A 17,207-nucleotide genomic window follows, 5' to 3' on the forward strand; every position below is an offset into this window, starting at 1 on the left:
CCTCTCCGCATTGGTATTGCAGTTATGCTTATCGACACAGGCAGCAGCACCGGTTAGCTGTTTTCATACGTATAAAATGCACGGGAAGCCATACCTGACTGGCTTTTGGGAGAGCTGACTGGCTTTCGGGCGGGTGACTGCCACACCGAGTAAATTACCAGCGCAGTGACTGCCACTCCGGGTGGGTACAAAAGTATATATATATATAGTAACTCTACGTTATCACGCTGCTCTATAGTACGAAGCTTTTCAACTAGTGTTTTAATTGTTCTATCCTTAGATGGCATAGCTTCCCATACATTTCTGAATTCACGAAAGCTTGGCCCCAAAGTAGATAAAATTCTTGCAATTAAAACTCTATCACTAAGCTTTGATTCCTTTTGTTTCTCAAGTGCATCATTTAATTCGGCAAAATGTTTTTGAAGCTTTGCCACATGGGTAGCTATGTCCTCATTAGGATCCTGATCCCACCTAAAGAACTAAGAACTCATCTAGCAAACGATCTAGCCTTTGTTCACTAGACTGTTCATACACAGATATTAAACAACCCCAAACTTCTTTAGAAGTCGAGCAAGTCAAAACTAGTGTAGATGGTTCATCGCCTAGAGATGACATCAGGTATAACTTAGCAGAAGCATTTTTTCTGTCCCAATCTGCAATAGCATTTTGCTCAGATCCAGAGATGTTAGTAATGGGTCTACAAAAGTCATTATATGGTGTGAAACAATCTTCTCGTTGTTGGAGCTTGAAACATTGCAAAGTTTCTTAAATCTCAAGGTCTTAAGAGAAGTAAATCGGATCCCTGTCTCTTTTATAAAAATCATCAAGGTAAGAAGCTACTTGTACTTATTTATGTAGATGATGGATTAGTAGCTGGAACCGACAATGGCATCATTGATGACTTCATGAGAAGTTTATCCAAAGTTTTTAAAATAAAATCTGGTGAACTTGATAGTTATTGAGGATTGCAGATCAAGAAAGGTTCAAGTGGAATATGGATTGGTCAATCAGCCTATACTAAACGCATATTACAACGTTTTGGTATGAGTGACTCGAATTCTACACCATGTGAAAGACCTATAAACAATGGTCCATTGGAGACTGTCAATGGAAAAGTTCCATACCGTGAGGCTGTTGGAAACTTGATGCATTTAAGCTGTGTATCAAGACCTGATATTTCCTTTGCTGTGGGATTGGCTGCGAGGAATATGGAACATCCTACTCAAGCGGATTGGTTGAGTGTCAAAAGGATATTTAGATATCTTTGAGGAACCATAAATGACGGTATCTTGTACAAGTCTTCACCATGCAGTAATCTGGATGTTTTCACTGATTCTGATTTTGCTGGAGAGGAAAGTACTCGAAAATCAACGTCTGGGTTTATCAGTTGTTATGCTGGAGGTCCAGTGAGATGGCGAAGCGAGAAACAGCGTTCTGTATCACTGTCTACGACAGAAGCAGAGTTTGTGGCTGCATGTGAAGGAGCTAAAGAAGCTATATCGCTGAAACGTCTGTTTGAAGAAATAAGTTGTCACTCACAATTGACACCTGTTCTGAAAATTGACAATGACAGTGCTGTGAAACTCATAAAGAACCCCGAGTTTCATCGCAGAACGAAACATATCAAAGTTAAGTACTACTTTGTAAGAGAACAAATCTTGGAAGGACTTGTTGATGTTGAACATGTACAACATATCAACTTGCCGACATCCTTACTAAACCTCTGAACCTCTCAATCGAGTAAGGTTTACACAGCTTAAAGTAAAAATTGGACTTTGTGACATGTTTTAAAATTGTGAAAGGAGTATTGGAACATTGACAATTTTGCCTCTGAACTGTTTAAATGTACATTGTCTTAAAATCATATGTTTTACTTTTTATATTAAGCTGTGTTTGTGTTCATGTTTGTATGATCAAAATAAAAGAGTGGATTCCTTTCTTTAATATATTTGTTTCTCATTAATTTAAAAGTTTATTCTCATAAGTCACCTAGAGAAAGAATGCCTTGGACAAGTACGTATCAATACTGACCTCCGGAAGTACGACTCCTTGCTTAAGGCGAGTCCACACGCAAGGATTTATCGTACGTTTTACCTGCGCAAGTAAATTGTTGCAGTCAAATCGTTGCGTGTGTACCGCAAAACTGTGCATTTTTGAGAACTGCGCGGAGACTGAAGTCGGAGCGATAAAACTATTGCGGAGAGCATAGTTTTGACGTTTTCAGAAAAGTCATTGCGTGTGTACACTGTCATCCGTTTCAACTCCGTTTTACGCCCAAAACCCCAGTATACAGTGTTGTCTTCACGTGCTGTCAGAGGTATAAGTGTGTTTTTTAATGACGATCGCCAATGCCCCGTGATTTTATTTTTGAATTCATAGAACTGTACAGAAGTTTTCCTTATTTATGGAGGGTCAAGAGTAAGGAACATAAAGACTGTGATATGAAAAAGACTTAGAGACTTTTGAAAAGTACAAAGCAGTAGATTCGATCGTGAACATCGTCTTTTTAGTAACCAAAGTCTTGACCATAGTGAGCGCCGTCGTCGCTCAGACTTGTTTCTTTGCTTTCTTGTAACACTGGCTGCAGAAATCGACCACAGTAACACATCTTCCATGTTATTACATGCACATACACTGAAAGTTATCACAAAATTACACTAAAAGTTGGTGCTGAAACGTGTACCGTGTGGACGCATTTCTTTGCAACGACTTGACTGCAACGTTTTATCTGCGCAGATAAAACGTTTGCGAAATCCTTGCGTGTAGACCCCCCTTTAATCAAACTGTCCCTATTGGTGTTTATTTAAGATTTCTGTTGTCACTCCATTCAAGTTCCATACGTTATTGGTGTATTGTAACTTGTAACCAATCGACAAATTAAGTGACAACTGAACAATCAATGTTGTATTTTAAGACTTGTCTTTACTTAACTAATCAAACACATTTTCAGTATTTTGTAGATGTTTGCAGTAAACTTGGGATGAGTGAAGAATACCTTATAGCGAAATATGAAAAGAGAAACCAACCTGTGAGATTCATGCTGTTGATGCCTGGTAAGACTAAATACACCTATTGCTCAAGTATGTTATTGTTATTAAACATTTCTGTTTTAATTAATTAATTAACGTATAACAGTATTTGGTGAAAATATTTTGTTGTGGACATTTGCTATAGGGTACCAAACATTTGAGGGAATTTCTGTATTATGGGTGTGAGTATAAGAAAGTTTTATTTTAATTTATAATTTTGTTCTCACAGAAAAAGTTAGTCAATAAGTTAAATGCCTGATTACTGATTTGCTCGTACCTTATGTTTGCTTTTTTTTCATTGAAATTCTGTCTTTTATAATTAAAAAAGCGACAATCATACTTAGTATAAAAGTACCAAACAAATTAAATATTATTTATGTACTTAAACTTCGTTTTATGATTTCTTCCCTTGTGAAATATATATCAAAGAAAATTTTAAAATCATCCAAATTTTGTGGCAGTAAACCTTCTTGATACCAGCAAAGCTACTTATAGGCTCAATAGAAATCATCCAGTCAACCTTCCAAATTGTTTTTAGTTCAATAATACCTAATACAGTATGTCAAAATTAGTTGTAGTTAGGATAAAATAAGATAAAATGAAGTTTGAAGTTTTTGTTTTTAAATGCTATTTAAGTATCCAAAATAAATTACATAAGTACCGTACTCTAGAGTATGATATTTAATAACAAATTTTATAAAATCCTAATTAAAATTTCATTCATCCCTAAATACAGGTTGATATATATTTAATGATAACTTATTCTATAACAAGTCTACAGGTTTGATTTATTTATGAAAAATCTGATCTTACTTTTTATAAAAATCATTCTTTTCTGGCAGGAGAAGGATTTTTGTTGGTAAAAGAGTTGGTTTCTGCTGAAATGGCTTTTCCAATACCTAATATCCCGCCAAATTTGAGTCCTTTCTCCACTTTCAAGGTAAGTGGCTTTTGACGTAATTCATGTACAACTATGTATAGGCCTACTTATAAATAAAGATTCTTAACTATGACTATAAAACCTCAAGTAAAAAAAATACATATAGAACTACATTTTTACATTTACAATTGATGTGAGCAGTTTCACAGAGAAGTAAGGTACAGTGGAAACACCCTTATGGGACAACCATGCGCTTTCAGTCCTACGTATGTTGTGCCGGAAATATTTGTGATGAGCAAGGAAGAGCCCTAGCAGGGGCAGTGTTGGACTTTGCCCTAGACACCACTTAAGTGTACCATTGAGTGTTTACTCTGCAACTTTATGCTCTGTGGTAGTTTCATGTTTCACTTGACTTGACAGGTAAGGTAAATATAAATATAAGGCTAGACGGTGTCAGACATCTAGCTGAGTTGGATTCAAGTTTTGACTAATAATTAAATAGCTGATTCTGAACAAGCATATTTATATTCCTCATATAGGTATCACATTTCAATCAGTAAAAATATAAATGACGGCATAATTTAATAATTACATTGATTCATTCATATGAAATGAAATGAAACGAAAAATGTCTTTATTTGAGAGGCAAAGTTAGGACTTGCAAGTCCTCTCTACCACTTAACCTGTAAAACATAAATAAAACTATCCACTTATATAAAAACTTGAACTTACCCGTTTTCATCTACAAGTACCTGGGGACCGGAGCTTTGCTTGGGGAAAATCATTCCCCCACTCTGCGATGCCAGCCTTCACTACTTCCTTCACCGTTTCCTACGTCATGGACCTATTACCTTCCCTTCTCTTAGCATTTAAGTATTACAGGTACATTAATCTAACAGCCACAAACGGTTCCCACACTCTGCGATGCTAAACTTAACTACTTCCTACGTCGTGTACCTGTTTTCATCTCTTTCCATAGCATTTTAGTATTTTAAATACATCTAGTTGCCACAAACATTTCCCACACTCTGCACTGCTAGCATTTACCAGGCCTACTTCTTTCACCATTTCCTTTGTCTTGGGCATGTTTCCATCCCTTCTCATAGCATTTCAGTATTTCAATTTCAGATACATAAATCTAACTGTTACAATTAATTGGTTTCCAGTTCCCAGACTCCCCACTGCTCGCCTTTACTTCCTTCACCTCTTCCATTCTTCTTCTTCTTCACATACATTTTAGGATTGTGGATACCTTAATCTAATCGTCATAAACAGTTCCCACACTCCGGACTACTCACCTTTACTACTTCCTTCACCATTTCCTACGTCGCAGACCTGTTTCCCTCCCTTCCCATAGCATTTTAGGATTGTAGATACCTTAATCTAATCGTCATAAACAGTTCCCACACTCCGGACTACTCGCCTTTACTACTTCCTTCACCACTTCCTATGTCGCGGACCTCTGTTTCCTTACCTTCCCATAGCATTATAGAATTGCAGATACTTTAATCTAATCGTCATAAACAGTTCCGCACTCAGGATAGCTTGCATTGACTACTTCCTTCACCATTTCCTACGTCGCGAACCTGTTTCCATACCTTCCCATAGCATTTTAGGATTGCAGATACCTTACCATCCTTATGGAACAGCTGAAGCCACTTTTATTGTTAGTTCTGTCTGGTTTTCTGTAGATGTCGTGTTTTATTTACAATTTGTTTCTATTATTTTAGGGTTAGTTTCTCATTATTTCCTGACAATATTCCTGACATTATTTCTCAGACATCCTGACAAATACCAAATGCCTGCTAAACTAGTTCTAGACAAATTTTACAATCTCAATAGTGTAAAAGTTCAGAGTAGTATTAGCTCAGATTCATTAAAAAACAGTGATACTTACAGTAAATTTAATTTAGTAATGCACTACAATTTGTCAAGGGTTAAATTCTACTAAAATATCAGAGCTCAATTTATTTTTTTCACAGTCCAAATCTATTATATTATTAAAGTGATACAATCAAATTTTATGTAAACGGTTAAGGCCATTTACCAAATAAAAATATAGGCATATTTCACATCAAAATGAAGCTTAGAGTGTGTAGATTTGCCGAAAAGTATTGATATGGACGAATTTCCTAAGGGCGCTGCCCCACAGGCTGATTTTCAAAGGGCTACACCTGGCATGCTTCCAAAGTTTACATGATTTAATTTAATTTAGTTAATGAAACAGCTGGTCAGTACAATGAACTGGTGTTTATTTATTTACTCGAAAAAGATGTTTGTGATGCTTAATGTAGATTTAGTAGGGTTATGTTTGGTTTTAAAGAAAGGTTGTATACGTTTTGTAAAATATTGCTCAAAAGTTTCATTTTGTAATTTATATTGTAAGCTACATGTAAAGAGGCTTGACTAAAGTTGAAGAATTATGGTAAAACATGTCATTCGTGAAGCATAAATATGAAGCAATTGAAGCTGTTGCTACACTAAGGTATGTTGTCATATTCTTTTGGATCTATTAACATAAAAAGTAGGTGTTTGAAAGTAAGTAGGTTTACACTTTTTAATATAATACATTTTCAAACTAAATCATGGAGTTGCCGTATTTTAAAACACACATCAGAATGACTTTAATAGCGCTCTAGGTCACATTTTCTTCCCGTTGCAAAGCACGGGTATAGCAGCTTGTTAAATATTAAAGTCATGTCATTAAATGAACTTTGGTTGGATAATGATTCTATTTATTTACTCAATACAATAGATAATTTTAGAAGGGCTGACTCTTATGTCAGAAATAGTGGCCTAAGGGGTGGTTCATGTATATTAGTTGATAATAATTGTAAATACTTAACTGTAAAGGAGTTTTCTTATTTAAATGAAGATTTTATTTTTGAATGTTCTGCTATCGAACTTGTAGATTTCAATTCAGTATTTTTTCCATTTATACAGTGCCAAATTATAATTCAAGTAAATTGTTTTTGGACAAACTTGAAAAGCTACTTGTTAGTTTACAAAAAAAAAAAAGCCAAAAGGAAAAATGCTTTTATAACGGGGGATTTTAATATTAACATTTTAAAGGATGATGCAATCACAAGTAGGTTTAAGGAAATTGTCGAATGTAATGGTTTCTGTTTGCAGTTTAATGAGCCAACTAGAATAACTGCCAATTCATTTACTTGTATAGATAACATGATTTAAAAAAAAATGTATAAAGTAGACCACAAATTGAATAATGATTTAGGGTTATCTGACCATAACGCCATATTCCTGAGCCTCCCTGGGCAATATAAGAATATATTGACTACTGGTAATAATAATAATTATACAGGTTCCTATAGGCTACCAAAAGAATAATTTCAAATAGAAAAATAGATGAATTTTGTACATATTTAAACCAAAATATTAATTTTACATTTGATCCAGTCCTGAACCCAAATGAAAACTTTAGTAACTTTTTAAGTGATTTTCTTTTGACTTTTAATTCTATATTTCCTCCAAAGTTTCTTAAAAATAATAATAATAATTCTAAAACCAAGTCTTTCTCTGTAAACTGGATTACTCAAGGTATAAAAATTTCAAGTAAAACAAAACGACAATTGCACATGCAAGCCAAGCTCAGTAATGACCAACAGTTTATTACATATGTTAAGCATTATAAAAACATATTTAATATAAAGTTGTAAAAAAAGCAAAATTACTAGCGAATAGCAATTTTATATAAACACCAGAAAAGAAAACTAAGGCAGCTTGGCAAATTGTAAATCAAGAGCTTGGCAATACAAACCAAAAACCAAAAGAAAGAATAGTTTTGAAAGATACAAATGGTCATGAGCCTGGTAATCCTGGAAGTATTGCTAAAGTTTTTAACAATTTTTTTTTCGAATACAGTAAGTAACTTAAATGTACAAAAGGCTACTGTCAATGGAGTCCATGCTTTAGTGAAACATATCTGTAATGATAATGGGATATCCTTGTGCAGCCTCAAGCTAACTAATGTGGAGGAAATCAAAAAGATTGTTCTGTCAGTAAAAAACAAATCATCCGTTGGCTGGGATGAGATCCCAATTAAATTGATAAAAGCCACTGTTAATATCATTGCCGAACCTTTATCTCAAATTATTAACCAGTGTTTAATACATGGAATTTTTCCCATTTTTTACATGGAAACTAAAACTTTCCCAAATCTCACCAATATTTAAAAAGGGCCTAAAATCGGATATTAACAATTACCGTTCAATTTCTGTATTGAGTAATTTTTCTAAAATATTTGAGAAGGTCATAAATTTGAGATTGGTTAGTTATTTTGAAAGCAATCATCTATTTTATAACAAACAATTCAGGAAAAATTTAAGCACAGGTTCTGCACTAACACAGTTTATAAATGAGGTTACCCAGGCTTTGGACGGGTCTCAGGCTACAGCTGGTGTTTTCTGTGACCTGTCCAAAGCTTTTGACTGTGTTGATCACTTAGTCCTTCAGCTCAAGCTGAGTGATTATGGTATTAGGGGAAGTTGTCACTCTCTATTGAGTTCTTACCTTTCTAATAGAAAACAAAGAACTGTAATAACACTGGATAAGATCAAGCACTATTCGCCATGGGAAAACCTATCGGCAGGTGTGCCCCAAGGTTCAATCTTAGGTCCTCTATTCTTTCTAATTTACATTAATGGCCTCACTAAAGCTATTGATCAGGAACTAATTCTTTTTGCAGATGATACAACAGCCTTGATAAAAAATAATAGTACTTCTGAAATGCTATCTTCTCTTGAAAATGTGGTTCATGACATGGAGGGTTGGTTCTTGAACAATGGATTAAAACTTAATCTTGAAAAACGCAAACAATAAAATTTTCCGTCAGAAACAATGGTAATCAAATTGAATCCCTTAAATTGGCAACGTCTCATCCCTAGTGGAAGACATCAATAGAAATCAATAGAAAAAATCTATTGATATCACTAGATGCTTAGTGATATCAATAGATGTTCATGGATATCATTACAAGTAAATACAAACAAATAGACATAACTGAAAACTTAGTCAATACATATCACTAGACATCTATAAACATAAAATATAATCAATATAGATCATTAGAGCAAACAAATCGTTCATTGATATCATTAGAGAATATTTTTTTAAATATGTTAGATGTAAATATAAATCAATAGACATCAATACGGATAAATAAAATGCAAAATATCTCTAAAAAGTACCACATATGAACATTATGGATTATACAAAATACCAATGTAAACTTTGTGAAATAAACAGTAATAATAATGTAATTTTTTTTTTAAGGAAAAACTCTAGTTCTAGGTCATAGGTGTTAGCTGAGGTACCTAAAACTCAATATAGGTAATTTAAAAATATATAATTTTAAAATTGTTGCAAAACAGTTACAACTTGTATTAAAACTTATTTTTTAAACTGCCAAAAACTGATTGCTAAACATTAAAATTGTTGTAAAACAGTTACAACTTGTATTAAAAATTATTTTGTTAACTGCCAAAAACTGATTGCTAAACATTAAAATTGTTGTAAAACAGTTTACAACTTGTATTAAAACTGATTTTCTTAAACTTCAAAAAAGTGGTTGTAAAACAATTTTAAAATTGTTGTAAAAAAGTTACAGCTCGTATTGAAACTTATTTTTTTCAACTCCAAAAAACTTATTGTTAAACAATTTTAAAATTGTTTCAATCTTATATCAAAATTGTTGTAATATGAAGTTTAAATCAAAATGTTTTAAAATTGTTATACAACAATTATTATTGTAATACAGCTTTCGACAACTTTAAACAATTTTTTTGCTTATTGGGTTATCGTTAGGAATAAAAATGCCTCACAAATTCATTATTGAATTCCTTATTTCTAGAAATCAATAAAAATAAATTGTATTGACACCATATCACCCAAGTAGCAAGAAAACAGTTTGAACTGGTAATAAAACAGTTTTGAAACATGTTAAAGCATATACAGTAGGTACATGCTTGAAATGACACAAATGCCATTGAAAATTTTTTTCAAGTTAAATTATGAGGCCTAACACAGCTTCTCGCATTCAAAATGGCTATCATTATTCAGTTCAACAAGAAGCTTCCGTGGTGTAATGGCTAAAACGACCGGCTTCCATGCTGGAGTCCCCGGTTCAAATCTCGGGATCTCACTGAACTTTTTGTCAAGAATTTTTTTACTTTTTAATTTTTATTTTATTTTTAGTGCATAGTTGATATTATTTATTGTTTTGAAACAAATTAAAAATGGTTTTTTAACAAGCTACAAATTATTTTCAAAAAAGCTAATGACTCGGATCCTATTTACTTGTATTGATATGTATTGATGTGTATTGATGTGTATTGGCCCAAATACACATACGTATCAATATACAATTTTTGTATTGATATATATTGATCTCTTCCACTAGGGATAAATTTCTAGGTGTTTACATAGATGAATCACTTAAATGGGATTTACATCTGAATCAATTAAAAAGTTAACTTAGATCCATGTCAATTGTATTTCTGCACTTAAGGGACTGTGTTCCTAAAGAAACTCTGAAAATGGTTTATCATGCTTATGTAGAATCAGTATTGAGGTATGGTATAATCTTATGGGGTCAGGCTACCGGAGTCAAATCAATATTCAGGCTACAAAAATACATTATCCGTATTATGACCAGCTCCAGGGCCGGATCTACAAAATATGGGCCCCCCTGCAAAAGTCCTCCAAGGGCCCCTACAGCTGCGTACGGGGCTCCAGGGGGTTTGGGGGTGTGGAGCACCCCCCTAGATAAAAGGGGGGTCCGGGGGTCCTTCCCCGGAAAAATTTCACATTTTTATAGCCGTTTGGTGACTTTCTAAAGCAATTTTTAACGCCTAAAACTGTGTCCAATAATAGTCCAAAAACTCCCATTTCACCTGTTGTTTGTCACGAGCAAGTAGACATAAGTAGAGTAGAGTAAAGTATATTTTTTAAATAGTTTTTACCAATTTATTTAATAGATCAGATTTATTATCCTAATAGAACTAGGCCTATATTAAAATATGAATAGATATTGCAAAACATAACAACTAATCCTCTATTGTGGTTTCTATTTCATAATTTAACTTGCACTTTTTAAACCTAGTTTTAATCTAATTTCTAGAAAATCATTTTCTACTCTTGCATGACTTTTGAGATTGGGTTATAAACTAAATCAGGTTTTGGCGGGCCTAGCTAGCAGCTTTAACTCAACTCTCTGTTTAAAACTTACAACCTCACCACTGGCATACTTCGTAGAAATGTTTTTCACCTAATTCATTGTTTATTAATTCACACTTAACTACACTTATAACGAAAAGAAACAGAGGTACAGGTACAATTGTGTATATTAATTAATTATTTAATTTAAGGGGATCCGCCACCTCTAAACCTAATTTTCTTATTTAAGCTAATATTTTCATTTTTTCTCTCATTTTTAGTTATTTAGCGTTTATATAATAGATATATGACAATTTTTTTTATATATACCTACATATATATTATATATACATATATAAATTTCGGAGTGGGGGGAAGAAAAGCTTAAATAACTTTTTTGTTTATTAATATATTTCAAAAAAGTAAGTATTTTCATGTTCCTTACAATCTACTGTAACTTTAATGGTATAATAACCATAGTAACGCAATTGTTACAAAAATTATAGCAATTTTCATAAAGTGTAAAAAATTTGACCTTAATTTTTACCAAAAATGTTTCAAAATATATTTATTTTTGATTGTATAAGGCTTATTATACCATTAAATATAGTTCATAGTATGGGGATGATGTGGTAAAAATTTGAATTAGCTAGCTCAAATACTTTTGATTTTATTTAACAAAATGTTAAAAAAACACGACTTTTGGGAAATTGCGTTCAAAGTCCGCGAACACCTGGTTTGCCCAAAACAGCTGTTTTCTCAAACAGCTGGTTACATATTATATTCATATAGCTCAGGTGCATTATAGCATTCAAACTGTTAAGTGTTTATATGTATGTGATAAATATGCCATTTTATAAATAAAAATTATTCTTTACTATATTATAGGGAATATATAGATGATTAAAAAAATAAAACTAAAAATCCGAATATTCTCACTTTTGTTTTGTGGTCAAGGTACCAATAGTAAATATGGTCAGATATGCATGAAACTTCACATGGATATTGTCAAAAGCATACCCAATAAGAAAATGACATTTTTGGAAAATTGTAAAAAATCAAAGAAACACCCATTTTAGAGGTGGCGGATCCCCTTAACAACTATAGAATACCGGCGGCACGGCACGATAAACATAACCTCACAAAACTACAGTAGTATTCACTATTTTGACTGATCTCTAAATAATTGCGTTGACAGATTGAGATCGCTCGCTGCACCCAGCGCTTGTCGTGGCAATAGTTTAAACTACTGTTTGGACGGAGTCCCAAACGCCTTCGAATACTGTAGGTCATTAGATAACGCTACAAAGATTAGTACAAGTAAGTCACTCCTGTACCGCGACAGACTTATGACTTATTGTTCAGCTCAACTGATGTGAGAGTGAGTGCTAGTGCTAGTTGACGTTGACACTTCGTCGTCACGTCGCTCGGTCCGATCGGACTGTAGTGGTCAGTGGATCTGTGAAGCTCACCATGCAGCTGACGTGCTGACTGGACTGAGCTGACTGAGTATGGACTGACTGAAAGTGGCGAGATTGAACTGTCTAGCTAGGGCGAGATCCCGAGTTGTCGAAGAGTAAAATCACAAGTCTAAATTTACTTAACAATTCTAACTTTAGCTTTGATGTTGACAATATTTATTTGTCTGTCAAAACTAAACTTGCCATCCTATTCAATTATGTTTATATGCATTAAAATAATTTTAATTTTTACGAGCTCTTTGGGCCCCCTAAGGGCTTGGGCCCCCCCGCATTGCGGGGTTTCGCGGTTCCTAGATCCGGCCCTGACAGCTCTCATCCACGTAGTTCATGCAAAAGCCTTTTTCAAAATTTGAAAATCCACACCCTAACAGGACTGTACATTTTGGAATCACTAAACTACATTCATTCAGCTAAAAACGAGCTCCCAGAATCAATTAAAATCAACCATAGATATAATACTCAAAATGAAAACATTTTTAGATTTCCAAGGCACCATTTGACCCTTTATGAAAAAAACCCACTATATGCTGGGCTGAGGCTGTACAATTTGCTGCCTGCAAACTATAAATTGTTAAATGAAAATAATTTTAAAGATAAAATAGGTGAACTCTTAATTGACAGAGCCTTTTATTTAATTGCAGATTTTCACAATGCCCCTTTAGTTTAGAATAGTTTTATCATTCAATTTTGTTAATTTATATTATCATCTTGATTACTATTTTATTTTTTATATTCTGATAATTTTAACTCTGACAATGCACCTATTCTGTATGTAACACATGTAAAGAATGTTATGTGCAAATAAAATATGTCTATGTCTATGTCTATATTAATATAGTACGGTAATATAGTGAAAGAAAGAAAGAGTTATCGTTTATGATTAAATAGTATTATTTGGTTAAACGAGGTTTTAAATTACTGAAATAACAAGAAAAAATTGTAAACAAAGCACAACATCTACAGAAAACCGGACAGAACTAACAATGAAATTGGCTTCAGCTGTTCTATAAGGATGGGAAATCTACCTTAATCTAATCGTCATAACAGATCCCACACTCCGTACTGCTAATTGTTAGCCTTTACTACAATTTATCGAGTAAGCTTCAGTATAATCATTGCTCAATAGTAACAAGTGATGTTTTTGCTTTTGTACTGTACTAGCTGTAACCCGCGGGCTTTGCCCCGTTTAACTTCTTAATTTTCAAGATGATCTCGTTCGCATGGCTCAATCACGTCCTGGTTGAAGTTCGTTCGCTACGCTCACTCACCTTTAGGTAGGAGCTTGTTCGCTACGCTCACTCACCTTTAGGTTGGAGCTCGTTCCCTGCGCTCACTTGCCTTCAAGTTAGCTCGTTCACTACGCTAACTCGCCTCCAGGTTGAAGTTCGTTCGCTATGCTCACTCACCTTTTGGTTGCAAATTAGCTGTTGTCATAAATGTAAAAGAAATAATAGTGCTGCACCCTGTTGGTAATCCTTGTAACTTTAATGCTATTGAACATCATAGAACAGAACCAACTTTTTTAATTGAAACAGCTGTTAAAATTCATTAATTCCATTTCTCATAAGGTTAACATGGGAAACTCCAGAGCCACTGGGGCGGAGCCGATTGGACGGATCACGAAATTGATGGTGTATAAACCTATTCCATGAAATTCTACACGTATGTACCAAGTTTCGTGGCAATCGGTTCAGCGTTGTCTGAGTTTATCACTGCCAAATATATGTATATACAAACATCCTCTTTTATACTTATAGATTTTGTAATTTCTAGTATACTGTGGGTAGATGACTTTATGAACACATGTGTTACAACTAACAAGTCTTTTGTTTACTTTTTCCTTGTTATTTAATTCAACCAACATGGTTACTGAGGAACCCATAAGACCAATGTTAAAAAAATGTGCCTTTCAGTTTTATTTTTCTACGTAATTAGATTTTTGTTGGCAGTTCTAATGGCAGTAAACTCGTTTTTAGGCCAAAAATAAACTATTTACAACATTTGAAGAAAATCGTCGGAGCCGTTTTCAAGATCTTTCTGCAAGCAAGCAAGCATACATACATACATACATACATACATACATACATACATACAAGCAAACATTGCTTGTATTAGAATATAGGATAGTCTCCACTTAGGTTTATGTGTTGGCTTTAGCTTGGACTATGCGCCAAAGAGGCTGTGTCCTAGTGTCAAACACAAAGTATAAACCCAAAACCCACACTCACACAACATATCTATTAACAATGACACTCCAAATCATCAAATTCAAACTGACCAATTTTGCAAATATTTAATGCCGACAACAACATAACACAATCCCAAACTAGTGTTGACAGACAAAAGAGGATAAAGATCAGCTGTTGCCTAGTACTTTAACTCACCACCAGACAGCATAGGCCTCGACTGAGCTGAAATCGTGATTTGACCAAGGAAGAAGATTATTAGTTTGTACACCGTAGTTGAAGTAACATCATTGTTACACGCTACCTACGCTCACACTTCGATCAAATAGCAGTATTATATTAAAGCAACAAAGCAACGTATAATAATATTTTTGAACCGCTTTAACATAAACACTCCAATTTTCAGATGGATTCAGAAGTGACAACTGCACTCTCGTGTTTGCCTTCAATCTCTACATACGATCCAAGTGAATTCTCATCCAAGTTGTACAAGCATTTATTACGGAAAATTGAGCATCCAAAACCAATGCAACTGGTAAAAAATACAAATATTGTTTGTTAACCGAACATTTTCACCATCTCCAATCCACACTGCTTATTCTCAATTGTTAGCACAGGACCTGCAAAATTGTACAAAATATCACTCACATTTTATGAGAATTGTATTTTTCAACAACTTTATTTGGGCCATAATCCATTTGATCTTTTACCAAACACAAAGGTTGTATAGAGGTTGTATAAGGTTGTATAAGGTTGTATAAGGTTGTATAAAGGTGTAAAGGTTGTGTTGTACAGTACAACATCCAAGAGGAGGTGTTGGAAATGCTATGAAAGGTATTGGGACATTATAAAGTTTCAAAGTCGTTAAAAATTGAATACATGTAGGAATGAATGGGAGTGCTGAAATTTTTAACTGTGATATCTCTAAACAATGAAGAATTTGTCGAGATATTGTTCAATGTAAAACAGTGCACTTCTCAATTATATTCTTCTATCCAATATACCTACATTCATAAGGTCGCCATTTCAAAGTAAAGTATCAAGTATTAAAATATACAAACTTGCAGAGTTAATTAACGTTTGAAGACTTTCTTTTAACTTCCAAACAGACAGACAACATCATCTGTAAATTACACTTGGAATGCCCTTTTCTGAGAAGAAAGTGTAAATTTTGTTAGTGGAATAAAATCCCTCAGTCCATTACCCTGAAATGGGGGTTTTTTGGAGGGAGGCACAACATTCCAAAATCAAAACCCAGATTGACACATTTTTAATAGGGCTTTGAAAAATTCAAAGGATAAAAGGTGTGTCTTAATTATTATATGCTTATGTTGTCTCATTTTGTTAACAATTATTGTTGTAGAAACAAGAATCAACCTGTACAGATCCATCCCATAAGTCCATTGTTGTGAGTTTGGAGGTGAAGAAAAAAACAAGAGTGAAGAAGAAGATTACTGAGGGAAATAGGCTCAGAAGAAGTTTACACTTGGCAGATCCACTTCCAAAGTTGTCTGAGAGTGACCAACAAACCCTGGCCCAGTGCTTGTCTAGACAAAGAGAAAAGTTCAAGTCTTCATTGCATCAAAATGTTAAATGATACCCAAACTAGGCCTACTGCAGTGCTAAAATTAAGAGAACTATTATTAATTAGGGATCTAGTTTAAAATGTAATGAATCACAAGTCTTAGGGTTCTTGCAAAGTTATTTAAGTTAAACAATTTAACTGAATTTAACCTATACTTTTTATACCGATTTAAAATATCACTTAATTCAGAATCTACTGTTACTAAAATATTATTTTTTTTTAAAGTTAATCAAAGAATGTTTTTATTTGAAAATAGCCTACCTGACTTAAATAGGGATTATGTTTTATTCTGAAGTGTTTCACTTTAAGGCTAGAAACAAATACTTAAGTCACTCTAAGTTAATGTGGAATAGTATACAGGGTTAGTTATAGATTTTGTGTTTAATTGTTACAGTACCAACTAAGGGATTTATGTTATGTTTATAATGATGCTATTTAATAAAATAATGCTGGCTAGTTGTAATATTTCTTGACTGTGTTCTTTATATGATTCTTTTTGTTTCTTTAGTGCTGTAAATGATTCTTTCATTCTTTGGAATTAGTCACTCTTAACTGTTGGAACATAATATTCCATCCCAAATACTATTTTAACAACCAACAAAACCGAACTATTGGTGCTTTTAATACAAACAATTCAATGCTGCTTCAGAACTGCCTACCATTAACGTTGTTTCAAAATTCTATGCAATTATTTTTTTTAAATATCAGATCCAACAGTTCTAAAATGAAGTAAAGCCATTATTTCATTTTTCTCAACTGTTTCATGGCTAATTTTAGTTTTGAGTTCTCATACTTAACCCTATCCGGATGGGCAAAATCGTGACATTGAACGGGAAAAACTTATAGGAAAAAATAAAAATTAATTTTTCTTAT

The 17,207-nt window shown here is 33.6% G+C and overlaps 1 protein-coding gene across 1 annotated transcript in view; it reads left to right on the plus strand.

Moving 5' to 3' along the window:
- Positions 1-16,719, plus strand: part of LOC129005098 (uncharacterized) — a 98,325-nt gene extending 81,606 nt beyond the window's left edge. The window contains exons 4-7 of the mRNA XM_054433893.1: positions 2,951-3,053; positions 3,872-3,969; positions 15,156-15,284; positions 16,113-16,719. Coding sequence (XP_054289868.1) covers positions 2,981-3,053; positions 3,872-3,969; positions 15,156-15,284; positions 16,113-16,346 — 534 coding nt within the window. The 5' untranslated portion in view covers positions 2,951-2,980 and the 3' untranslated portion in view covers positions 16,347-16,719. The remainder of the gene's footprint in view (positions 1-2,950; positions 3,054-3,871; positions 3,970-15,155; positions 15,285-16,112) is intronic.
- Positions 16,720-17,207: the final 488 nt, after the last annotated feature.

Source organism: Macrosteles quadrilineatus, unplaced genomic scaffold, assembly GCF_028750875.1.
Source record: "Macrosteles quadrilineatus isolate MER2022 unplaced genomic scaffold, UCM_ALF_1.0 Scaffold_15__1_contigs__length_3749704, whole genome shotgun sequence".
Taxonomy (NCBI): domain Eukaryota; kingdom Metazoa; phylum Arthropoda; class Insecta; order Hemiptera; family Cicadellidae; genus Macrosteles; species Macrosteles quadrilineatus.